A 10617-nucleotide genomic window follows, 5' to 3' on the forward strand; every position below is an offset into this window, starting at 1 on the left:
ATGAGATGAGTACTGTAGGGTATGTAAACATAAAGTGGCATAGTTTAAAGTGGCTAGTGGTACATGTATTACATAAAGATGGCAAGATGCAGTAGATGATATAGAGTACAGTATATACATATACATATGAGATGGGTAATGTAGGGTATGTAAACATTATATTAAGTGGCATTGTTTAAAGTGGCTAGTGGTACATTTTTACATAATTTCCATCAATTCCCATTTTTAAAGTGGCTGGAGTTGAGTCAGTATGTTGGCAGCGGCCGCTAAATGTTAGTGGTGGCTGTTTAACAGTCTGATGGCCTTGAGATAGAAGCTGTTTTTCAGTCTCTCGGTCCCTGCTTTGATGCACCTGTACTGACCTCGCCTTCTGGATGATAGCGGGGTGAACAGGCAGTGGCTTGGGTGGTTGTTGTCCTTGATGATCTTTATGGCCTTCCTGTGACATCGGGTGGTGTAGGTGTCCTGGAGGGCAGGTAGTTTGCCCCCGGTGATGCGTTCTGCAGACCTCACTACCCTCTGGAGAGCCTTACGGTTGTGGGCGGAGCAGTTGCCGTACCAGGCGGTGATACAGCCCGACAGGATGCTCTCGATTGTGCATCTGTAGAAGTTTGTGAGTGCTTTTGGTGACAAGCCGAATTTCTTCAGCCTCCTGAGGTTGAAGAGGCGCTGCTGCGCCTTCTTCACAACGCTGTCTGTGTGGGTGGACCAATTCAGTTTGTCCGTGATGTGTACACCGAGGAACTTAAAACTTTCCACCTTCTCCACTACTGACCCGTCGATGTGGATAGGGGGGTGCTCCCTCTGCTGTTTCCTGAAGTCCACAATCATCTCCTTTGTTTTGTTGACGTTGAGTGTGAGGTTATTTTCCTGACACCACACTCCGAGGGCCCTCACCTCCTCCCTGTAGGCCGTCTCGTCGTTGTTGGTAATCAAGCCTACCACTGTAGTGTCATCCGCAAACTTGATGATTGAGTTGGAGGCGTGCATGGCCACGCAGTCGTGGGTGAACAGGGAGTACAGGAGAGGGCTCAGAACGCACCCTTGTGGGGCCCCAGTGTTGAGGATCAGCGGGGTGGAGATGTTGTTACCTACCCTCACCACCTGGGGGCGGCCCGTCAGGAAGTCCAGGACCCAGTTGCACAGGGCGGGGTCGAGACCCAGGGTCTCGAGCTTGATGACGAGTTTGGAGGGTACTATGGTGTTAAATGCTGAGCTGTAATCGATGAACAGCATTCTCACATAGGTATTCCTCTTGTCCAGATGGGTTAGGGCAGTGTGCAGTGTGGTTGCGATTGCGTCGTCTGTGGACCTATTGTGTCGGTAAGCAAATTGGAGTGGGTCTATGGTGTCCGGTAGGGTGGAGGTGATGTGGTCCTTGACTAGTCTCTCAAAGCACTTCATGATGACGGAAGTGAGTGCTACGGGGCGGTAGTCGTTTAGCTCAGTTACCTTAGCTTTCTTGGGAACAGGAACAATGGTGGCCCTCTTGAAGCATGTGGGAACAGCAGACTGGGATAAGGATTGATTGAATATGTCCGTAAACACACCAGCCAGCTGGTCTGCGCATGCTCTGAGGACGCGGCTGGGAATGCCGTCTGGGCCTGCAGCCTTGCGAGGGTTAACACGTTTAAATGTTTTACTCACCTCGGCTGCAGTGAAGGAGAGCCCGCAGGTTTTGGTAGCGGGCCGTGTCAGTGGCACTGTATTGTCCTCAAAGCGGGCAAAAAAGTTATTTAGCCTGTCTGGGAGCAAGACATCCTGGTCCGCGACGGGGCTGGTTTTCTTTTTGTAATCCGTGATATACTGTAGACCCTGCCACATACCTCTTGTGTCTGAGCTGTTGAATTGCGACTCTATTTTGTCTCTGTACTGGGACTTAGCCTGTTTGATTGCCTTGCGGAGAGAATAGCTACACTGTTTGTATTCGGTCATGTTTCCGGTCACCTTGCCCTGGTTAAAAGCAGTGGTTCGCGCTTTCAGTTTCACGCGAATGCTGCCGTCAATCCACGGTTTCTGGTTTGGGAATGTTTTAATCGTTGCTGTGGGTACGACATCGTCAATGCACTTCCTAATGAACTCGCTCACCGAATCAGCATATTCGTCCATGTTGTTGTTGGACGCAATGCGGAACATATTCCAATCCGCGTGATCGAAGCAGTCTTGAAGCGTGGAATCAGATTGGTCGGACCAGCGTTGAACAGACCTGAGCGCGGGAGCTTGTTGTTTTAGTTTCTGTTTGTAGGCTGGAATCAACAAAATGGAGTCGTGGTCAGCTTTTCCGAAAGGAGGGCGGGGGAGGGCCTTATATGCGTCGCGGAAGTTAGTATAACAATGATCCAGGGTTTTACCAGCCCTGGTAGCACAATCGATATGCTGATAGAATTTAGGGAGTTTTGTTTTTAGATTAGCCTTGTTAAAATCCCCAGCTACGATGAATGCAGCCTCAGGGTGTGTGGTTTCCAGTTTACAAAGAGTCAGATAAAGTTCGTTCAGGGCCATCGATGTGTCTGCTTGGGGGGGAATATATACGGCTGTGATTATGATCGAGGAGAATTCCCTTGGTTGATAATGCGGTCGACATTTGATTGTGAGGAGTTCTAGATCAGGTGAACAGAATGACTTGAGTTCCTGTGTGTTGTTATGATGATCACACCACGTCTCGTTAATCATAAGAAATACCCCCCCGCCCCTCTTCTTACCAGAAAGATGTTTGTTTCTGTCGGCGCGATGCGTGAAGAAACCAGCTGGCTGCACCGACTCCGTTAGCGTCTCTTGAGTTAGCCATGTTTCCGTGAAGCAGAGCACGTTGCAATCCCTGATGTCTCTCTGGAATGTTACCCGTGCTCGGATTTCATCAACCTTATTGTCAAGAGACTGGACATTGGCGAGTAGTATGCTAGGGAGTGGAGCGCGATGTGCCCGTCTCCGAAGCCTGACCAAGAGACCGCTACGTTTGCCCCTTTTACGGCGTCGCATAGGGTCCCCGGCTGGGATCAGATCCATTGTATTGGGTGGAAGGCAAAACACTGGATCCGTTTCGGGAAAGTCATATTCCTGGTTATAACGATGGTGAGTTGACGTTAATCGTATATTCAGTAGTTCCTCCCGACTGTATGTAATGAAACCTAAGATTACCTGGGGTACCGATGTAAGAAATAACACATAAAAAACCAAAATACTGCATATTTTCCAAGGAACGCGAAGCGAGGCGGCCATCTCGGTCGGCGCCATTTTACGGCACAATTATTTTATCTCTTTTTTTATTGACTGATAGCCAGGGGCACACTCCAACACTCAGACATAATTTACAAACTAAGCATTTGTGTTTAGTCGTGGTCAGGAAAATTGTCCAATTCACACACTTGTCAAGAGAACATCCCTACTGCATCTGATCTGGCAGACTCACTAAACACAAATGCTTAGTTTGTAAATTATGTCTGAGTGTTGGAGTGTGCCCCTGGCTATCAGTCAATAAAAAAAGAGATAAAATAATTGTGCCGTCTGGTTTAATATAAGTAATTTGAAATGATTTATACTTTTACTCAAGTATGACAATTTAATACTTTTTCCACCACTGGATGTGACTGGAGGTTACAGCATTTCTTTCACATGACCCATCAATTTAGACAAGTGTGTCTGGGTAAGCGTCATCTAATATTTATAAAATATTTCTATCTGAACACTTTCTGTTTACCTGGAATTTTTCCTTATTGTAGACTACTTCCACTTTTAGTCTTAATCTTTACTTCACTCCTCACTGTTTAGCACATGACCTCACATGTGAATCCATAAAGAGATGGGTGGGGCTGCCTTAAGAGGGTGTGAACAATGCTGGATGGGTATAGACAAAGGACAGCTCTCCAGTAGGTAGCAAAACATTCAAGATCCTTTTCTCAAAAGTGAGTTGACAACTGTATCAACTTTCAAAGCAGAATTACTTTTCCATTGTTCCTCAAAAATGTTGTGTATGATATACCATTTTGTAGCTCTGAGTCTCTATTTTTATCCAATGTAAAACATTTTGCTGCATAAGACCGAATCCAGTTGGTGAGTCACATATATAGTACCAGTCAAAAGTTTGGACACACCTACTCATTCAAGGGTTTTTCTTATTTTTTATTTTTTACATTGTAGAATAATAGTGAAGACATCAAAACTACGAAACAACACAAATGGAATCAATTAGTAAACAAAAAAGTGTTAAACAAAATAAAATATTTTCAATTTTAGATTCTTCAAAGTAGCCACCCTTTGCCTTGATGACAGCTTTGCACATTCTTGGCATTCTCTCAACCAGCTTCATGAGTCTTGAACAGTCTTGAAGGTGTTCCCACATATGCTGAGCACTTGTTGGCTGCTTTTCATTCACTCTGCGGTCCAACTCATCCCAAACCATCTCAATTGGGTTGAGGTTGGGTGATTGTGGAGGCAAGGTCATCTGATGCAGCACTCCATCACTCTCCTTCTTGGTCAAATAGCCCATGGGTCATTGTCGTGTTGAAAGAGAAATGATAGTCTCACTAAGTGCAATCCAGATGGCATGGCGTATCGGTGCAGAATGTTGTGGTTGCCATGCTGGTTAAGTGTGCCTTGAATTCTAAATTAAATCACCGACAGTGTCTCCAGCAAAGCACCCCCACACCCTCACACCTCCTCCTCCATGCTTCACAGTGGGAATCACACATGTGGAAATCATCCAATCACCTACTCTGTGTCTCATGAAGACATGGCTGATGGAAACAAAAATCTCAAATTTGGACCCATCAGACCAAAGGACAGATTTCCACCAGTCTAATGTCCACTGCTGGTGGATCTTAGCCCAAGAAAGTCTCTTCTTCTTATTGGTCGTTTAGTAGTGGTTTCTTTGCAGAAATTCGACCATGAAGGCCTGATTCACACAGTCTCCTCTGAGCAGTTGATGTTGAGTTGTGTCTGTTACTTGAACTCTGTAAAGTATTTAGTTGGGCTGCAATTTCTGATGTGCAGTCTACTCTAATGAACGTATCCTCTGCAGCAGAGGTAACTCTGGGTCTTCCTTTCCTGTGACAGTCCTCATGAGAGCCAGTTTCATCATAGCTCTTGATGGTTTTTGTGACTGCACTTGAAGAAACGTTCAAAGTTCTTGACATTTTCCAGATTGACTGACCTTCATGTCTTAAAGTAATGATGGACTGTCGTTTCTCTTTGCTTATTTGAGCTGTTCTTACCATAATATGGACTTGGTCTTTTACCAAAAAGGGCTATCTTCTGTTTACCACCCCCACACCTTCTCACAACACAACTGACTGGCTCAAACGTACTAAGGAGGAAAGAAATTCCACAAATGAACTTTTAACAAGGCACACCTGTTCCAGGTGACTACTTCATGAAGCTGGTTGAGAGAATGCCAAGAGTGTGCAAGGTTGTCATCAAGGCAATGGGTGGCTACTTTGAAGAACCTCAAAAATAAAACATATTTTGAGTTGTTTAACACTGTTTTGGTTACTACATGATTCCATATGTGCTATTTCATAGTTTTGATGTCTTCACTATTATTCTACAAAATAGCAAAATAAAGAAAAACCCTGAGTAGAGGTGTGTGTGTTGGCGGGGGGAGGGGGGGGGGGGGCTCAACACTGCGCCCCCTATAAGTAATTTAGTGTATACATAAGTCATTGTTCACTCATAGGTATAGCCCACATACAGTCAGAGATAATTTTAGTAGGACACCAATGATCCTAGTAATAGGCTATTGCATCATGAAACTGAGGTGGTATGAAGAATAACACAGTGCAAACAAAGAGCTCTGTCAGTCTCCCTCCAATTTCCCACAATGCCATTTTGAATAGCATCATACTTCAAACAAACTTGACTAAGGTCTCAGAATGCCCAGAGATCAGTAGAAGAGACCCCAGCCACTCCCTCAGAGATTCTAGTCTTTCATAAAAGTAACATATATCCTCCCCGGAGCTGGATAGTTAAACATCAGCTGGCAATTCACTGTCTTATTGCTCTGTGTCTTCACCTGGAAATCGATAGATGAATTTCCACATATTGATCCGCCATGGGTGAGATAAAGCAACAGTATCCTACTGCACTGGGGGCATTCAGCAATATTAATTCAGTTCCAACATCTGATGCAGTGATACAGGTTATGGAGAGTGTAGGCTGTCCTCCTTGTGTTCATCCCTGAATATCGCTGTATTTAACTAGAATGGGGAAATTAAATCTAACAAAATCACACAACTAAAGGCCATGGTCCCAGGCCAAAGGCCCAATTCGATTGAAACCAGCTTATAGGCTAAAGCAACATAGCATTTCTCGCCTAGGGGGAGAAAGCATGCTTGAATCAATATTAAGTTTGTTCTCTCCAGTTGCACATAGTAAAATATAGTGGCTCTATTATTGTAAATATACTCTCTCAAATTGCAAGAAAAATAACATGATTGTGATTGGCTAACTGTCCCAGTCAAGGGGACCTTATCTTGCACGAGGAGGAGGGCTGAGTTGAGGGTGGGAAGCGTTGTGGGGTAGAAGTTCAGAGCACCACACGTTCCTGACCTCACAAGCTGGGCCAGAGGGTGCTTAAACACACTATACCGGGAGGAGGAGGAGGGCTGTCACCTGTGTTCAGGGGAATTATTTAACTAAAGGAAAAGGGGGCAGCAGAAGATGGACGATGTGTGATTTAGCTCACTGTTGGGCGAAGAGAGAGAGAGAGAGAGAGAGAGAGAGAGAGAGAGAGAGAGAGAGAGAGAGAGAGAGAGAGAGAGAGAGAGAGATAAGAAGATGGGTGGAGGAGTGGGAGAGATGGGGTGTGCCGGGGGGGCAGTCTCGTGTTGGCAAGTCCTGGAATGATCTGTGACTTGCTGATTGATTAACAGAGCAATCAAGGTGAACTTACCCAGGAGCTACATTTGCTAGGCCATCTATTTACATGTCAGTGGTTCTTTGGCACTGCACACAATATAGAGCCACTGATTCCAATAGGTTAAAAGTTCTGCAATAGGTATAGCGAGATTAAGAGAAATAAGTTCATGTGTCAGGTAATCACCATGAAGAATCACATTTAAAAGGGATAAGAGGAGAATCATTGACAGAATCACTGTAAAACTTCCCAGCGAACAGTGAACGTTCCTGCAACAATTGTTTGGGTGCATTTCTAGAATGTGTTATCGGAACGTTCAAAGAGAAAATGTTACATCCATGTCATGGTACCATCCCTAGCTGGGAACATCTGTCTAATGAGAGACTATTTTGACCTTGTCAGAACGTCCCTACTAACAAGGTAAGCAGATAGTTTTTGGGGTCTTTATGGTGTCAAATCATGTTCAGACCTCTACAAACAGGTCAGCAGACACTTCATGACGATCACAACGCCACAATACGCCTGAAACAGAACATTCCAGGAAATCCAAATGTCCTCTTGGTTATTGTTGAAGAGATACGATAAAGATTAGCTCGGCTATCGGTTCATGACCTCTTATCTCCAAGCACACTATGATGAAACGCCTGTGCATCCCGCCTGCATCACCTGACCCTGGACTAATATTCTCTCTTTTGGACTTATGCTCTTTGACAAATGTGTAAGTGAAGGTTTCACGTGCGTGATGTATGTGATAGATCCCCCTATAGCCCTATGCTATGCTTTACTCAAATGGTTAAATCACTGGGTTACATATCCTTGGGTTAAATATACAACACGTTATGGGTATAGTGTCATCGTTGCGATACATTATCAATGAATGGCATACAATACTCTGTACGACGGTAGAGGGATGTTGTGGAGCGTTAAGCTTATACCGCAGTAGGCCGGCATTAAAAGTGTGGTATATATCACATGGATGATCACTCAGCTGGGGTATAAAACATGCAGTGCCTCCAACACTTGTAGGATTATTCTAAGGGGTTTCATGCTTAGACTTACAGCCTTGATAGGAGAGCAACTCGTTAAAATCCTAGACGCTTGACACTGAGGCGGATGTCTGCGAGACACACGTTTCCTTGTCATCGTTTAAATGGGAATTTTTGGTGCCTATGTTGCCAATAGCCTGTCCCTGCACTTGACTTGATAGTCCTGTTCTGGAGGCTGGCCTGGCAGGGTTCAGGGCCAGACATAAAGTGTATAGACCTTTCTGTAAGCGGACACATTAATCTCATTTCTAACGAACACTGATGGCCATCCTAGACATTTTTAATGAATCCGTGAGCACACACAAAGGTGCACGTTTAGCTTTCTCACAAAGGCAGGATATTAAAACGAGATGTCTCCAGCGCAGCACAAGATGAATGGCCGGTTTAATTGCCCCGCAGACGGCCATTATTATGACATTTAGTGAGGTATTTTCGACAGCTGACAGGAGTCATTTAGACCACGTCTTAAGCGCACCCTGACACAGCCAAGGTCACATGAGTGTTGTCATAACAGCCATTAATAGAAATGCTAATGGTGGCCGTCACGTACCCCGGCACACTCTCCATTCAAATGTCTTCAATAAAAGGAAGTCTACATGTCATCTAGGCAGAGGTGTAGGCATTGTCAAAGGATATTATGCATGCCCATCCACCGGCATGTCTTGGGTTGGTTTAATACAATGATGTATTCAGTAATACCAGATATTATTGTATAAAGCTTATATTTTTTAGAGGTTATGTAGGCCTATGTCCCATCATTGATTACATTATTTGCAAGGTGAGTCATACTAATTTACAAGCATTGATTATACTAGGCCTTCTTGTCAAATGGCAGATACAAAATATCCGTATTCCTGTTTTTTGTTGGTTCAGTCTACAGTTTTGCCTTTAGTAAAAGTGGCTTATGCATGGTGTTGATAAAAAAAAATGTGTAGGCTACTGAAGTAGTAGAATCCCCCATCGACTATTATTACAATGTTTAGGACAATTCTTAAAGCAACGGTTATTGGTTTGTAAATATTTTTCCCCCATCAAAATAGATAGGCATAATGCAATCCTGTAACTGGCTGCACATGCGCAGTCCATGGTGCTGAAACTTCAGTGGTAGCTACAGAATGATTGGCTAGTATGAGAAGGAAGAAGGAATTCTCGTGCTAGCCGATGAGAAGCTGTAGCATTGTAGCTGGTTTATTCATTTCTTTTTACAATTGCATTGCCTGAACAAGTGTGTGAGTCTATCACAGAAGGAAAAGACTGAAAGTGGTCGGCAAATTTCCGTGCAAAACTCGCATGGGCTCTCTTAGACTGAAGAAATGGTCTCGTGGTGTCACTTTATCTAGCACGTTGCTCAAAATAACACTACTTACTTACTTACTGACTTTATTGTCCCCATGGGGAATTTATGTTGCAGTGTCATGTACACGATATACTGTTTTAAGGTAAGTTCTCTTTCTCCATGTAGCCTAAAAAAACAAGTCATAAAAAATCCCAAAGAAAAATACCTCCATAAATTGGCAAACGTGGAGAGTAGGCTAATTTGTAAATTCCTGCTCGCTGCTCCAATCCATCTAATTCTAGCGGTTTGCCAACCCAGGTGTATTTACAACATGGCTCAAGCAGGTAGGCTAAACACTGCGCATAAAAAGTAAAGCAAAAAGACACCTCACTCCCAAAACCAGGGGTCGTAAATTGAGATTGCAAGTGAAAAAAAACAGATTAACAACTATAAAATCATGTACCTCAATGTCCGGAAGGTCTTTACTCAGCATGTTTCTCTTTGGTCATTTAGCTGTCAGGTAAAACTGAAACAAACCCTTCGGTTTGTGTGTTCAAAACTTCTCTTGTGCTCTGTAGTAGCTTATTACAGGAAGAAAAAAAGCAATCCAAAGAGCCAGACTATTCCATTCTCAGTCCGAATGCGCCGTCTGAAACAGTTAAACACAGCTGCACATATGTTGTCCATAAAGATTGCTGTGTTTCTTTGGACCAATAATAATTTTATTAGTTTGAAATGGTGGAGCCAGACATGTCGACACACTGATAAGGGAGTTTGAAAGGTTAAAGTTTGTTACGAGTCCATTATAAGGTGAGAAGGGGGCACATAGCATGGATAACTGTTCTGCATCATGTTGAACTGTCAGCACGCCCCCCCCCCCCCCCCCCACTGGGAAAAACACACACACACACACACACACACACACACACACACACACACACACACACACACACACACACACACACACACACACACACACACACACACACACACACACACACACACACACACACACACACACACACACACACAAACACACACACACACGCACACACACACATATACATATACATATACATACTAATACAAGTGGATGCTTTGTCCAGGGTCACATGTGCACCCACTGGGCAAAAACTGGTTGTTTCTGCGTCATTTCAACCTTAAAAGTAAATGTGATGACGTTCAAACAAGGTGGAAAACCTAAAGTAAGGGAATTTTGTCTTTTTTTCACCCAACTGTTAACCTAAATCCAATGACATGGTGACGTGGTGAAGTTACATTAGTTGACAACTCAACCAAAGGTAAATCCAAACTAGATGTTGAACTGACATCCGCTCCCAGGTGGTAGGCTACTGTAGGTTGCTGCATTGTTTGCTGCCTTTCACCACCACGGTTTTCAAGGACAGTTGTGCAACCCTGGCCATGTGCAATAAAAGAGCTGTGAT

At 44.0% G+C, this 10617-nt stretch overlaps 1 protein-coding gene across 5 annotated transcripts in view; it reads right to left on the minus strand.

The window, feature by feature from the left end:
* The window catches only part of LOC139550969 (dihydropyrimidine dehydrogenase [NADP(+)]), a 131237-nt gene extending 121297 nt beyond the window's left edge, over positions 1-9940 (minus strand). For 4 of the 5 annotated variants that reach the window (XR_011670164.1, XR_011670166.1, XR_011670165.1 and 1 more), the window contains exon 1: positions 9636-9931. Coding sequence is in view for 2 of the 5 variants with exons in the window: in XM_071362278.1 (XP_071218379.1) it covers positions 9636-9665 (30 nt within the window). In the remaining 3 variants the exon portion in view is untranslated. Of the gene's footprint in view, positions 1-9635 lie in introns of all 5 variants that reach the window. The other variant, XM_071362279.1, reaches the window with a different exon arrangement.
* Between the last annotated feature and the right edge of the window lie 677 nt (positions 9941-10617).

This window comes from Salvelinus alpinus, chromosome 23 (assembly GCF_045679555.1).
Source record: "Salvelinus alpinus chromosome 23, SLU_Salpinus.1, whole genome shotgun sequence".
In the NCBI taxonomy this organism is placed as follows: Eukaryota; Metazoa; Chordata; class Actinopteri; order Salmoniformes; family Salmonidae; genus Salvelinus; species Salvelinus alpinus.